Source organism: Mchenga conophoros, linkage group LG23 (genome assembly GCF_057382185.1).
Source record: "Mchenga conophoros isolate Kocher_MC1m ecotype Shallow Benthic linkage group LG23, M_conophoros_male_GT1.1, whole genome shotgun sequence".
Taxonomy (NCBI): domain Eukaryota; kingdom Metazoa; phylum Chordata; class Actinopteri; order Cichliformes; family Cichlidae; genus Mchenga; species Mchenga conophoros.
The window spans coordinates 10800102-10814910 of record NC_140547.1 but is presented as its reverse complement, the minus strand read 5'-3'; the positions used below and the strand labels follow the sequence as shown (position 1 = coordinate 10814910).

Genomic DNA, 14809 nt, shown 5'->3' with positions numbered 1-14809 from the left:
GTGGTTTACATTTCCTGGTTCCTGACGTCTCGGTTAAGAGCTTAGTGACGTCTGGCTTTGAAAAATAAAAATCATCAGGAAAAACAAGGGAAGTGTTTCAAGGTCCTTGTCTGTGTTAGTCAGGTTATTCTATTAATGGTAAACGGCCTCAGGTATTTGCCTATCCCGGCAGGCCTCGCCTCGTCCATCTCTCTCCACAAATTTAGGATACGAATCGGCGAATCAGACGCAAACAGAAGGCAGTGCTGCCAACTGTTCACTTTCATGTGAATGACTAGCAGTTTTGTGTCGGCTTTCTTAGAATAAACTGGAAAATAACTAATCGACCGAAGCAACGTGTAACCGCGACCTACACCGCCGTGTGGATGCCGGTTGAGGAAGAAACCACGACTGTTGGTGCTGGCACTACTCAGGTTAGTCACACTCCAGACCAACCTGACAGTGTGTGTGTGTGTTTGCAACGTTAGACACAGATCTGCAGATTTTGACGATATGATTTGATTAAAAGGAGCCTGACTAACAAGTTCATGCAGCCCCTTGAATGCACAGGAAGTATTTCTGACCGATTATTAATTCATCTGACAGGAAAATTCCTGATAAAACCTGACAGGCAGCCGAGTTGTCGGGAACTGAAAATTGTGAGAGCTGTGCTAGTTTGCAGAAAGTTTCTGAGTGAAAAAAACACGCAAGCTTCATAAAGTCTGAATTCAGAGATCATCCTCAGCGCACATGTGGAGGGAAGTGGAGCGATGCTAACGCCAGGGCTGGCCTACGAAAACAGTTCCGCTCAGCATCTGTCGAACGCTCGTGGCTGGAGTCACAAAGTTTGTCAGCAGGGAAGACGGAGCTGGTTCCTCGTGTTCCCCGTGAACGACGTGTCCTAGATGATCCCAAACAGCACCACAGACGATAACTGCACCTGAGCATGCTCCATAAGCCCGACTTGATTCAACCTTTCACTGCAGGGCTCTCCAAATTTATTCTAATTTCCTTCCAAATTTTCCAGAGAGCCCCTCCTCCCCCCCTCCGACGTATCTCCGGCCGAATCGCATTCCTCCGTTTGGCCGCCACAATGGGTGAACTGTTTGATGGCGGCTCTGCCCTGGTTCAGGTATTCCCCGTCTGATTAGGAACCTGAGCTTCACAGACACCCCCCCCCCCCACACACACACACACACACCGCCTGCTCAGACCCCCCCACGCACACACACAGAGCGAGGCTCTCTTAGGCTGAAGGGCTGAAGCACATGTGATGGGACGACACCGCCGCTCAGTCCATCCTGAGAGGAAATAAAAACAGAGACATGTACAAAGACGATTCCAGAGTTTAATTACCTGCATTTCCACAAAAAGAGAAACATAAAATAATAAAGGTAATATTCATACACACAGTGAGTACACAACAGAAATATATGCCACCTGACCATTATCACTTGCTTTTATTATTAAAAAAAGAATAATTAAAGACCTGCATCATTTTGTAATTAATTCCTTCCTATTCTGTGTCATTATACATATATATAATAAAAGTTATTATGTATGATGAGGACGAATATTTATCAATGTTTCCTATTGATTTAGCTTAATAATTTTTCTCTTTCTATAAATGTGAAATAATTACAAACAGGAAGTGCTTTGGCATTAAAATATTCACAGCCAAGAACTATAAAATACATATTTCTTTTTTATATAAATATACAGTGCTATAAAAATAATTTAATTCTACACTTTGATTTTACGTATGGTGTAAAGCGTGGCTGTGACATAAACTGTCCTGTCAGATTGTTGTTCAGATTTGTTTTACGCTCACACTAAAATAAATAAGAATAAATTTGGCTTAGACTGAAATAAAAAAGAAATCATAATTTACAGTGATTTCTGTCTCATCTGGAAATATATGAAATATGAAAGCAGCTCCTTTATTAATGGCTGTAGCCTCCTAAACAAAAATATGAAAGTTTAATTAAAGACTAAAGCTACATCTGTCAGAAAGTTTTATTTTTACATCAATAATAAACATAAAAACCAGTCAAGCTAATTTTAGTCTCAAGTTTAAGTTTAAACCCTCTCTGTCTGTTCATTTTTAGGCTTGGAGGAGGCTGAGCCTCAGCTTGAGCCTCCTGCTGTCTCCTTCCTACAGGTGAGGTGCATGATGGTGGAGCAAACTTACTGATTGAGCTCGGGATGATGAAGCTTCGGCCGGGAGAGGTGCGCTCTGTCCAGGGTCCACTCGCGCACGGCCCCTCGGTCTGGAGGTATTTATGCCAAAACACACGAGGCTCGGCTGCAGGAGGAGGAGGTGGAGGAAGAGGAGGTGGAGGGCTCACAGCGGATGAAAACAAAACAAAGCATGATAAGCAGTTCCATGTGCACCCTCCCTCCCTCTTACCTGCCTTTAAAGTGACCACGAAGAAGAAGTTTGCAAAGTTCAGCTCGCCTCCTCTTCCTCTGCTCCTGATGATGATGATGAAGAAGCCCTAATTAAACCGGAGGAGGAAGAAAGGGAGAAGCGACCCGAGGCGCGCGACGATGCGTAAAAAGGCTCGTCATTCCTGCGCTCGAACGCGCGCGCGTGTGAGCGAGTGTGTGTTGTGGGCGTATAGAGTGTGTGCGCGTGTATATGCAGTGAGTGTGTGTGTCTGCTTGTGCAGTGAGTTTGTGTGTGTAGGGGGTGTGTTTTCCTCGCAGCAGATGACTGCCGCTCACCTTGCCACGGGGTCTGCAGGAGATTGGTTCATTGTCAGGGCGCTTTTTTTCCCATGATTCCATGTGCTGCGGCTACATGTTGCCCAACATGCCAGAGCAAATGTTTTCTCCGTGAGGTGTCTCATGTCCGGTGAGCGCGCTCTCAGATGAGGCTCGCGGACAGCGTGATGGCGGGGAAAAGCTCGGAAGGATCCATCAAATGGCAGCTGTGCTACGACATCTCAGCCAGGACGTGGTGGATGGTGAGTTGGCACGAGCTGCTCTCCTCCTTCTTCTCTTTCTCTTTTCCTCCCGCCAAACACCCCCGCTCCCCTCTGCTCCTCTCTCTGCTCCTCTCTGCTCCTCCCGCGGTGTCGGAGCTTCTCTCCACTCAGAAGCGCAAACTTGTCAAAGCGCGGATAAAGTGGCTCCGCGTCCGTGTCCGCGCGCTCCTGCCGGTACTTACGGAGCGGACACTCCCGCCTCACCCCTCCCTCACCGTGATGTCCCGGGACGAGCTGGGCTCCGGCCCCGGTCGGCTGCTCCGTGATGACGCGTAAGGTTCGGCGGACCCGCCGTGGTCCCACGGAGCTTTCTGAAGCTCCGGGGCGGAGGCACCTGCAGCTCCCGCTCCCCCAGCCTGAGCGCGGGGACACAACGGCGGCTTAACGCTGCCGAACAGCTCCGAGAACTCTGCATTCCTCCGGTCATACTGTGCCGTCCGCTGCCGCCGCCAGTTCCCGGTCCAAGGAGAGAGATTTTAGGTGAAGAGTTTCCATTAAAATAATCTTTTGAATTTAGTTTGAAGCAGGAAAAATAAAAAAACTAATTTATTTCCCGTTTCAATGAAGTGAATGTATTAAAATAAATTTATGGCACGCGCTGAGCACAAGATAGAAACGTCTGTTTGTCCTTAAACGTTTCTTATTAAAGGAAAAGTTTCCTGTCGTTTTACTTGATTTAAATAATTTTATTTAAATCAAGGAGGTTAAATTAAACACATTTGTACTTTATTTATAACATTTATTTAAAAATACATTTGGAATATAAATGTAAAATCCTGATTGGACTCTACTTTTACTTTTTATTTCTTTATTAAAATGATTTTAAACCTCACAATTAAATGTAAATATAAAAAACTGAAAATAAATTAAAATAAGGCCAATGCTGGAAGTTCACAGTGATTTTAGGCAATAAATATGCACAAAAATTACGTTTTTTGGGGTGTAAAACCTGAAATATTTTCCTTTTTCCTCTAAATGATTTAAATGAACAGCACAGGTATTTTCTGGGTTTTTTCTACTGGACTTTTGCAGTAAATTCAAATTAATAATGATTTGAATTTTTCGCTCTGCGTGAAAAATTTGACAGTTCGTGGGGAGATATCAGACACGTTTACAGTGACTGCATTAAAAACTCAGCAGTTGAGAGTTTTCTAATGAGGTATCACCGCAGCAGCATCCTAAATGATCATAGCGGGTAATTAGTGGGACTTAAATCTGTGAAGCAGCAGGAAAGGTTAAACTGGCTGAAAGCACAAAGAGGATTATCTGCTCCCATTTTCAGAAAGCAGCTGTGATTATTCCAGATGATTTCAGGCCAGCGCACCAGTTTTCCTTTAGTGCTTTAATGGATTTTAGGTTTTAATCTCATTTAAATATTTTTTATAATCTGCTGTTTGGTGGTTTAATATCGTTAATGAGTCTTTCAGATTCAGGATATTTTGTTTTTAAAGCTGTAAAAATGTTCTGAATTCCTGCTTCCTCTTGTGGAGTCGGGTTTTTTGTGAGCCTTTCTTCGGCCTTCTTCGTCTTCGCTGCACGTTACAGTTAAACGCTGGAGAAGTGAAGCTGAATTGTTGCCAGTTTGTATTTACTGCTGTGCGGCATCTGCAGCAGTGAACACGTCGCCTTCATTAATAGTCACATTTACAGTGAGAGTAGGATGAAGGCGGAGAGCACGAGCAAAAAGATAGAGAAAAATAATATCAGGGAGTTTTTCTCAGAAGAGACAGAAAATTTATTTAAATTATAAACTCAAAACCATGCAGGACAAACGGGCTGCGCTTCAATTTAAACTACAGCAGAAGAAGAACATCTGACTTTCATACACAATAAAGACGAGAGAGTTTATGTGTGTGTGTGTGTTTGTTCTCTGCAGGGGTTAACAGCACTACAAGCGACGTTTAGCATCACAAATAAATAAGCAACTCTGTTTTCAGGATGTTGTTGTGTGTGTTTGTAAACATGTTTGTAAACATGGTGCATGTGGAACATGTGGAACGTTATTATTATTATTATTAGAGTTTCTGCAGATGCTTTAAAAACTGTGATATTCACGAATTTGAAAATTATTTTTAAATGTGTTAGAAAGCTGAGGAGGAGGCAGGTGTAAACACCACTAACACTGAGCTCCTAGAATATTCCCATCTCTTCAGATTGTTCGCTCTCGCTCATAGTGCCAATAAATGAGTCTTCAAAGACACAAATGAAAATATTTAGTTCCTTTTTCAAAAGCTGCTTTATGCTCATCTTAAAAGCAGAACGTTGGAGTGAGCACTGGTGGCGATTCAGCCGCAGGCGGTTTATGATTTGAAGTACCTGATCTGAGCACATGCTGGATGTTGGAGGCTCAGGAGGAACAGTAGCTGTGTGCTGCAGACGGAGCGCAGTACGGCCTCATGTCTGCACCTCCATCAGTTTCAGCTTCAGTGACTGACAAAGCACAAAATCCAAGTGATCTGAGTGTGTCACCCTCAGGAACTCTACACACACTCACACAGACACTCACAGACACACACACAGACACACACTCACGCACACACACAGAAACACACAGAGACACTCGCAGACACACTCACGCACACACACACAGAGATACACCCACGCACACACACTCACAGACACATACACACAGACACACTCACAGAAACACACGGAGACACTCGCAGACACACTCACGCACACTCACACACACAGAGATACACCCACGCACACACTCTCACAGACACATACACACAGAGACATTCGCGCACACACCCTCACAGACAAACACACACACACACATTGATGGTGGCGTCGGGGCAGTTTGCGGGTGTTGCCTTCAGTTGTGAGGCAGCTCTTTGAACCTGTGTGTGTAAAGTGTGTGATTGGTCGGTGGGATGGTGGTGCAGTGGATCGCATGTGTCTCACTGTCTGCTGTCCTTTGCACTTGTTTACTTCGACTCTGCAAGCTGATTGGTCTGGGCTCTGAGACCCGTTTGATGGTTTCAGGAAGGTGTGATCAGTCTCAGTGTCGCCGCCGTGCGTCCGACACTGAGGTTCAGCTCGTGTTTGTCTCTGAGACGCCTGTAGCAGAGCGAGCTCGTTGATCGTTTATTAGAAAATCTTTATCTTTATTAATGATGAAGCCGTAAAACGTTAGAAAACCATTACGATGTCCTGTCAGCTGAACCTTTCTCGATAAGGTTCAGCTGACCTTATCGAGAATCTGAGTGAAATATTTAAATATAAATCATCAGTGTTGGCGTGTGCGAGCGCGAGTCTTTTCACATTTAAAGAAAATTTGAATTCTCTGCATATGAAAAGAGTTCAATCACAATGTGCTTCCCGTCTGAAAGCGTCGGAGAAGCGTTTACTGTCACAGAGAAAAACTGGAGGATTTCAGTCCCGTGTATGAGTTTGATGTGTCAGAGACCTGTGAGCTGAGCCTGATGGGTCACTGTGTAATATGCAGATTCATCCTTCAGGGTGCTGAGTCTGTGAATATGTAGAACTGATGTTTTTGGACAGGGACACAAGTAAATTAATAACAGCCAGCTGTGTGTATTACTTTTCATCCAGCTCCATGCACTGCCTCCAAACACGCTGAACATCCTCATGACTGTCAGTATTAGTAACAGCTGATAATAATTCATTTAATGGCCACTCCAACGTGGGAATAATGATTGGTGTTGGCATCAAAATTTTCTGTTAGTCAGTACTTAGAGTGCAAACTGTGCTGCGGCTCTATAAATCAACAAAACGTGATTTATTGATACTATTCTCTGAGTTAGATGAAATGATGACGAGTTTATTGAGAAAGCAGCAAATAAAAACTTTTAAAACCTTTCAGCAGAGAATTTCTAAAATGGAAAAAAAAAAGATCAACCAGGGAAAAAAGATTCGGGTCAGCTGTTCGGTCATTTTGAAGAGTCTGGTTTATGGTGTGTTTGTGTTTATGTCACTTTGTCCACCCAGTGAGGGTGCGTTCAGGTTCGGAGAGACGTTTTAAATCGCAGCGACGAACCTGTTTATGAACACGGCAGCGTGAACCGAGCAGGTCTGCATGGACGTGATGATGATGATGATGATGTCACAACTTCCTCCTACACAATAAAAGAAGCTGAATATGGAACAGAGTAAATTATTGATCATTAAGGATTCATTAATAACTACAGTTGATTGATGATTTGATTGGTTCTGACAAATTTATTTCTACAGTCCAAACATCACAAATCATAGATGAGCTGTAGGGGGCGGGGCTTACAGCATGACGCTGAGGGAGACGGACAGGAAGTACCGGCTGTGCGCGTAGAAGAGCAACACAGTGGATATGCGGTGATGTAGGCGTGTAAAGAATCAGAAGGAGTTGCTTCCAGGTGTATTGAGAGAAGGCGGGGCTTTCTGACATCCATGAGCAGCTCTGACTGTGTTCTTACAGCACGATGAAGATGACATGGCGTCTTCGTCTGGCTGTTATTTTTAACCTGAGCACCTGAACGCCACTCAGGACGCACTCTGTTGTCGTCTTTAAAAAGCTGAATAATTGTTAAAGCTAATTAATATCAACCACAGTAATCAAGCTATTGTGTAAGAATTAATGAGCAGTAGGAAGGTGTGTGTGTGTGTGTGTTCCAGGTGAACATGCTGGCTGTTTGATAGCTCTGATTACTGACCGTGTCCGTTAGCGGTTGGCAGTGTGTTCGGGGTCAGAGGTTGAGTGAGGCGATGCTCGGCTCTGTGAAGCGGTGACTTGGAGCGGGCCGGTGGCGCCTCAGCACTGTGTTTGTGGTCCGTGTGAGGTCACGTTCATTAGCCAGAGACTGAGAGGAGGACCGGGCTTCAGCGATGAGCTCAGCGAGCAGAAACGCAGTGCAGGAAGCAACCGAGCATAGCCAGCACGCCAAAACTTTAGAGATGGTCCTGAAATCAGGGCGCTCTGACTATAGCTGCGGACCGAGCAGGAGGGTGAAGGTCTTCCTGAGCTGGGCCCAGTAACGTGCACTGAGACCACTGTGGGTTTGATCTACAAATGAACACTGATCACTTTAAAATAAGCAGAAGGCTTTAACCTGTTAGTTTTGTGGTTGCTCAGTATGTGAGCGACGAACAACGAGTATGCTTCTTGTTTTCGGTGTAAAAATCAGCTTCACGGTTTTTTAAATCTACAGATGTGCATGACTTGATTCAGTAATCCACCACCATGCTGTTATTTACATTTAATAGAAAATCTCTTTTTTCTTTTCTTCTGCAGAGTCATTGTAAAAAAAACAAATCAACATTTTAAGGTAGATGGTGAAATTGTCTGTTTTTTATTTATGTATTTCTTACCTATTTTGGTGTAGTATGTCCATGGAGGAGCAGGAAAATCTGTAAAACCACAATTAAGTCACAATTTATGCCCTCTTTTCCAACATGGTCCAGAAGGCCGGATTGGAGCCCTCTGGCCTTATGTTTGACACCCCTGGTCTAGAGATACAGGACTGTATCAGCTGGGAGCTGTGGACCAATCTAAATCCAGGTTTTTGCCACTTGCTGCTCCTAAATGCCATTCAGTGGCCCGATCATGATGATTGTTGACCTTTGACCCAGAGGGCTCTCGTTATTTAACGTGCCTTTTCTCTTTGGAGCTCGGTGTCTTAGTAAAATCAGACTGATGAGAGGATGAGTTTTTGGTGTTCAGTATGTTGAGAAAGAACCTGGAGAGTAACACCTTTACCTCCGCCACTGACATCTCGTGATTGGCCGGGCTCCCTGAGGTGGAGCTTGCACTCAGTTTGGACTTGGATTTAGGATTTTTTGGGTAGATGATTTGGTGTCTGAAAAAAAGAGACTCTGCTCCACGCTTGGAGGTAATTTTCAGGCTGGGAGGACTACTCTTTAACTTTTCTTCCTCCGTGAAAACTTGAATCAGTGTGTGTGTAGGAAAGGTACGCTGATGGATTTAGGTGGTTTCCCAAACAGACGGCAACTTAAAGAGCGCGGACTGTTCCTTTAAAAGCGCCGCGACCTTGTGCTTGATCAGCTGATGGAAATGACTAATTTTACCTTTTCAGCACAGAGTTCACGCAGAGATGGCCCAGCAGGGTCACGTGGTCTGTGTGTGTGTGTGTGTGTGTGTGTGTGTGTGTGTGTGTGTGTGTGTTACACAGCGAGTGTCATATTGAGCAGAAGATGTTTCCAATTTGGAGGCGGCCATGAGCAGGCAGAGATGATTAGAGGGGAGGAAATTGGAGGATTAGGATTGTCTGCTTGAACTTCCTGAATGTGGCGTGCTCGCTCGCCCACGCCTCTCTCTCCCTCTCTCTCTCTGTGCATTCGTCCTGGCCCTCTCTCGCCCTCCCCGTGGTTGTCCCGCGGTGTGGAAAGTGTGAGGACACGTCGAGTCCTCGAGCTCCCGGCGAGTCTCAGGCTGTCGAACGTGACTCACTCCTCTGCTCGCCTTTCACCTCTCCTTTCCTCTCTCCCATCATCCCTTCTTTCCTTCCCTTCTGTCCTTCCTTCCTCTCTGTTTTCTTACCTTGCATTTTTCATCACATCCTATTTTCTTCCTTTCTTCCTGATTCATTTCCTAATGTTAACATCTCCGTTGTTTCCTGCGCTGCGTATCTTTCTGAAACACGATGAAGTGAAGCCGTTGCTGTTCTGTCCGTTGTATTCGTTCTCAGACTCTGTGGAGTTTGAGTTTATCTGTGAGCTGTGATTCCAATGCCTCTCTGCAGCTTCTCCTCCTGCTCTGTGTCCAGGGAGAGGTCGGCGGCGGCTCGGGGCTCTAATATCCGCTCTTGTTTTACTCGTCTTAGTGAGGAAAGCTGAGCCCGGGGCGGCCTTAAAGGAACATGCTGCATTTCTGTTGCTCACAGAAGGAAAACTACTGACCAGATCTGCGCCGCGTGAGCAGAAGTATTTGGAGGTTGAGACATGCAGCCTTATGTCAGCGTTAAGATGAGTCTGATATCGTCCTCTCACCTTCGGCTCTGAAACGTCTGACCGCTCCTTAAACTGGTGTCTGAACTTTGACCTGAGCGGGCAGCGAGCAGGTGACTTCTGAGCAGCAAGGATTTGTTTGGCGGGTTTTTCCTGCTGCTAGTTTCTGGCAGGGTCCTCGATGGAGCTCTGAGAACAGACGTACCGGCCTGGAGTCGGTCCAGAGCCAGAGAGCCGCTGACTCCAGATAAGGTGGTGGAGGTGGAGATGAAAGACTAAATGAGTTTTCATTTTATTTTCAAAGAAACTCTTAAAACGTGACTCAGACTGATGACTTTTAATTAGGGCTGCCACGATTTGTCGACTAGTCACGATTACGTCGACTATCAAAATCGTCGACGACTGATTTAATAGTCGACGTGTCGTTTGAAGCTTTGTAAGATCGCAAAAGACGCAGGAATAATAGCAGGATTTAAGAGTGTAATAACGGACTGAAACAGAAGATGGCAGCACTGCATGTACAAGGATTCCAGCTGCCGTTAAACCCCGAAGAAGAAGAAGTAGCTGTGTCCCAGAATGCATAGCGCGGCCCAGCTTAGTTTCCAACAATGGCGGTAGCTAGTTAGTTTTAATATTACTCTTATTATTCTTTCTGGGTCACAAAATAAACGTTTAACATATTTTCAGGCGAGAATGTAGCTGTGTAAACCTCAAATATCGGCTCAGTTTTCGGAGACGTCTGTTACCCACTAGCTCGATAGCTAGCCGGGGGCTAGGTCACTAGCGCCGTGAGAACACCGGACTCCCGGCAAATTGTTTTCAAACCCACCGCCGTCTTTCGTGACTCAGGTTAAATATATATGAGTCACTTAGATAAATTAAAAATGTTGTTGTTTGGCCTTTTTTTTTTTTTTTTTTTTAGTATTTTATTTGTTCCTGAGTAAATCGGTTTGGCTGAGATTAAAGTTATAGTTTTTACACAGCTGAATAAACGTCAAGCAGACAGCTGATTATCAGAAGTGTGAGATGCTGGAGAATATACTCCGGTGTCCTGTTATATTTCAGATAGCAAGGAGTTTATTAAACTTTACCGAAACAATCTGCAAATTTCATTAAAATTGAATAAACTTTCATCTTGTCTTTATTTTTAGTTAGCACCTTAAAAGCTTAAAGCTGTAAGCTAATGATAGTTATATAAGCTGTAGTTTTACGTCCAGTGGATGATGATCTGATTAGTCGACTAATCGCAAAAATAATCGGTGACTAGTCGACTATCAAAATAATCGTTTGTGGCAGCCCTACTTTTAATTAGAAAAATCAAATGAATCTGATTCAGTTCCATGATGTAAAATGTCTGAATCAGATCATCATGTAATTATCTCCACTCTCAACTGATGAGTGTTTGGTTTAATCCACATTTAGCTCTGAACTGTTGAATGTTGTCGTCCTGCTCTTTGCTGTGATCGTCTGATTGCACTGAATCAAGCTCAAAGATTAACTTTACTTTGTACATGTTCTCATTTCATTTTAGTTTCAGCTACGGGCTGCACTCCAACGGCTCCGTGGGTGTGGGAAGAGATTTGAGCTGTATTAATCATTTAAAAACCCGATTCTTTGATTTTAAAGGGATGCAGCTGCTCAGGTTTACCGATGTATATTGAGCAAACGGCGAGCTGGATTCAGGTCAGTTAAAAAGAAGTGCGTCCACCACGCCATGCTGAAACCACACATCTTTTCCTCAGTCAGATTTCGACTTTTCCCAGATTCCTGAATAATTGCTGCTGAAATAAAGGACAAGAAACTGTCACCGAGCTGGCAGCTGAAAACACAGGTGTGTGAGCCCGGAAGCTTTGTGCTTCATGTGCGACCAAACCTTTGCTAAAAGAAGGAGCACATACCTGAGCACACCTGCCCCCTCTGACAGGAATGACCGCAGTCACGTTTTCTTTAAACATCTCAGATTTGACGTCACTTTTTTCCTCCTTGTGTGTCTTTTTCGTTGCACGGTTCTTCCTCTTCTTCTTCTCCTTGCTCTTTTCCATTCCCAGCTCTTTGCCTCCCTTCTTCCTCCTCTCCTTCCTCTTCCTCAGTCCCTCTTTGTCCTCCTCCTCTGCCTCCTGCTCCCTGTCTGTTCCTCCCTGGAGAAACATGGCTACCAGCCAAGACAGCTGCTTCTTCTTGGGCTTGTTTTTGTATGAGTGCTGGACGTCCTGCTGGGAGGAGAGACAATGGGACAGTTGTTGATGATGATGATGATGATGACGACGATGTGAGCTCGTTTACACCCTGAATACTTCATACCTTTACCTGCTGGTATGATATTCAACTCTCAAACAAGTTTCTGGTATGTTTTTCACCATTAAAAACCACAAAGAAATGGTGAAAAAGAGAGAAAAAATACTATTTTATTTATATTATTTTTATACTCAGACAGAAAATGTGTTAAAACAGCACAAATCTGTGAGACTGAAGAGCTTTAAACCCACCTTCCTTCCCTCACCCAGGAGGGGGCGACTCCTCCGGTGGTTTAAAGACGTCTCTGAGGAAATGAGCCTCGTGCTGATAAGTTTCTGGTCTCAGTCGTTGCTTTCAGGTCTGACTGAAGGTCATTTTGTAAACTCTGCTCCTATTAGAGTCCGAGGGGACGCTGACAAGCTCCGCCCCTTACTGGTCACATGTGGTTTCAGAATAACAAAGTTTGTATTACTCAGCGCAGCTTCGTTTGTGTCTTTTCTTACATAAAATTCTTTTGTTAGTTAGAGTTTTCTGGAGTCTTTATTATCATGTCTCATCATGTGATTAGGAGCACACGTGTGTGCGTGTCAACATAAACATGAGTGATTATATGAACACTGCATGTGATTTATTAAAATAGCGAGACGGTGCCGAGGTTTTCATTTAAAGAAGAAGGAATAGTGTGAATAGCCAACTTACTGTTATTATTATTATTGTTATTAAACATAAAAACTAATTTTAGCTAGCATGGTTTTAGTCACTGTTTTCTTTTGTTGTATTTTTCACTGCATTCATCTCCATAAAAGTTGCTCTCTGAATGAAGCGTGACCTCACGAATGTCATTTGTGTGTGTGTGTGTGTGTGTGCATGTGTGTGTGTGTGTTGCCTATCTGGAGGTCAGGTGCATGCACAGAAGAGCTGCACGGCGGATGAATGCAGCGCCGGCTTCCCCTCTGTCTCTGAACCGAAAGATCTCGGCTGAACAAAGCGAGCTTTGTCTGTGTGCTGGGAGCCGCGGCTCTCTGCCAGCTTGGGCTCGGTATCAAAACGCTGCTGCTCTCCACATAAGCCGCTCTCTCGCTGTAATCACTTCAGTAACTGATATTTTTGGCCTCTCGGGGAAACGAGTCAGGACACTGCCATATCGCCTTTAACAGAGTCTGAACTCCTTCTCTCTACGCTCTGGGTTTGGTCTCCACCACAGAGTATTTGTCAGCTCAGACTGCAGACAGCTTCTGAGAGTCTCTGAGCATCCCAGGTTATTGTGATGTCACTGCAATAGCGGATATGAATGTAGCTTCAGCTTTTTGTGTTGTTAGTGAAGGTGTTTTACTTCTTAGAGGGGTACATCACCATGGTGCGCACAAAACCACCACCCACTGATCAACCAGAGCTCTGATTGGTCAGTGGAACGTCGTCCCGACTCATGCAGATACAGACAGTCTGAAGTGTTTGAATACCTTCTTTCTTTTTTCCAGTTGACTTGCCGGAGGTCTTTCCCCACTTTCCTGTCCTGCCTTCACTGTATTTGTCAAATAAAGTTGAAAAAGGCCAAAAAAAACCCAAACACTCCAACTTTTATCTCTTTATTCATCAGAATGGCAGGAATGTGTGATGAACACCTGTACAGTCATCGAGGCTGTGGGGGCCCACTGCAGGCTTTCTGCTGGGATCTGGCCATGGTTATGGCTCTTGTCCTCTCTGGGTGATGGTTTTCAGTAACTCGGCGTGTGTACCTTTTTCGACCCTGTCTTATTGAGGCTCTGTGCGCTCAGAAAGGGCCAATCAGAGCTAAGCTGTGAGTCCAATAGCAGAGTGTTAAAGCCTCAGTTTCATCTGTGTGCATGTGTTTCATCCACAGAGTGTGGCTGCTTTGCGTGTCTGTGTTTTCACTCTTTTGTGATTGCAACTGGAAAAATTGGAAACAGGATCCAGAAACACCATCTGCTGTGTGTGTGTGTGTGTGTGTGTGTGTGTGTGTGTGTGTGTGTGTGTGTGTGTGTGTTGGTCTGCAGCCACTCTACGTTCGGCTGCCAGCAGAGGTGTCAGTCTTCAGGCTGTTTGCCGTTTGCTCGATTGGCAGAAATGGATTTTTGCCATTTTTTTTCTCGGTAAATATCACCTGTTCTGTCACGCAGCCGTCAACACTCCGGCCTGGAAGCATTCACACGCTTTGGCTGTTTTTGCTCTGCTAGTGTTTCCCTCCTGTGCGTCTGTTTATTTCTCAGACTTTGCTTCTGTGTGAAGAAAATTAAAAATCTGGAGCTGATCCAGGTCCCGGCTGTTTGTTGTTCCTGCAGAAAAAGGATCGGAGGAGGTTTTTATTCCTTTTTAAAAGAATAATTCTTGTTAATTTCAGTCTGCTGCGTTCTTGTGACTCAGCTTCAGATTTCAGGGGGAAGCCAACAACAGCGAGCATTAGCAGAGATCTCTGACGGAGCTGGCCCTGCTGCTCTGGCTTCCTACTAGTGTGCTGTGTGTCGTCATCATATAGAAAGTACCATATTTAACCCCACATTTGACCTCTGACCTCTCCTTCTAGGTTTGCTATCTCTAAGTGCTTCGAGTCTGTTTGTCTGTTAATTATGTCCTATCAAAGCTTGCAGCAGCTGCAGCATGCCACCAAATGTCCTTTAATCACATAGGCCCCCCCGCCTGGCCCCCTCAGCAGCCGGGTCGTGACGCTGTGGTGAGAAAGTTTA

At 44.7% G+C, this 14809-nt stretch overlaps 1 protein-coding gene and 1 long non-coding RNA gene across 6 annotated transcripts in view; one reads left to right on the top strand and one right to left on the bottom strand.

Moving 5' to 3' along the window:
• Window positions 1–1160: 1160 nt before the first annotated feature.
• On the bottom strand, window positions 1161–2719 carry LOC146546732 (uncharacterized). The gene is made up of 3 exons (XR_014890605.1): window positions 2390–2719; window positions 2171–2284; window positions 1161–1280 (listed from the first exon to the last, which is right to left on the bottom strand). It is a non-coding gene; the product is annotated as an uncharacterized LOC146546732 (long non-coding RNA).
• nfia (nuclear factor I/A) overlaps window positions 2564–14809 on the top strand; it is a 155922-nt gene continuing 143676 nt past the window's right edge. Inside the window, exon 1 of one of the 5 annotated variants that reach the window (XM_085263616.1) lies at window positions 2564–2948. In XM_085263616.1, coding sequence (XP_085119742.1) covers window positions 2853–2948 — 96 coding nt within the window. In that variant the 5' untranslated portion in view covers window positions 2564–2852. The remainder of the gene's footprint in view (window positions 2949–14809) is intronic. The other 4 variants (XM_085263615.1, XM_085263617.1, XM_085263621.1 and 1 more) reach the window with 4 other exon arrangements.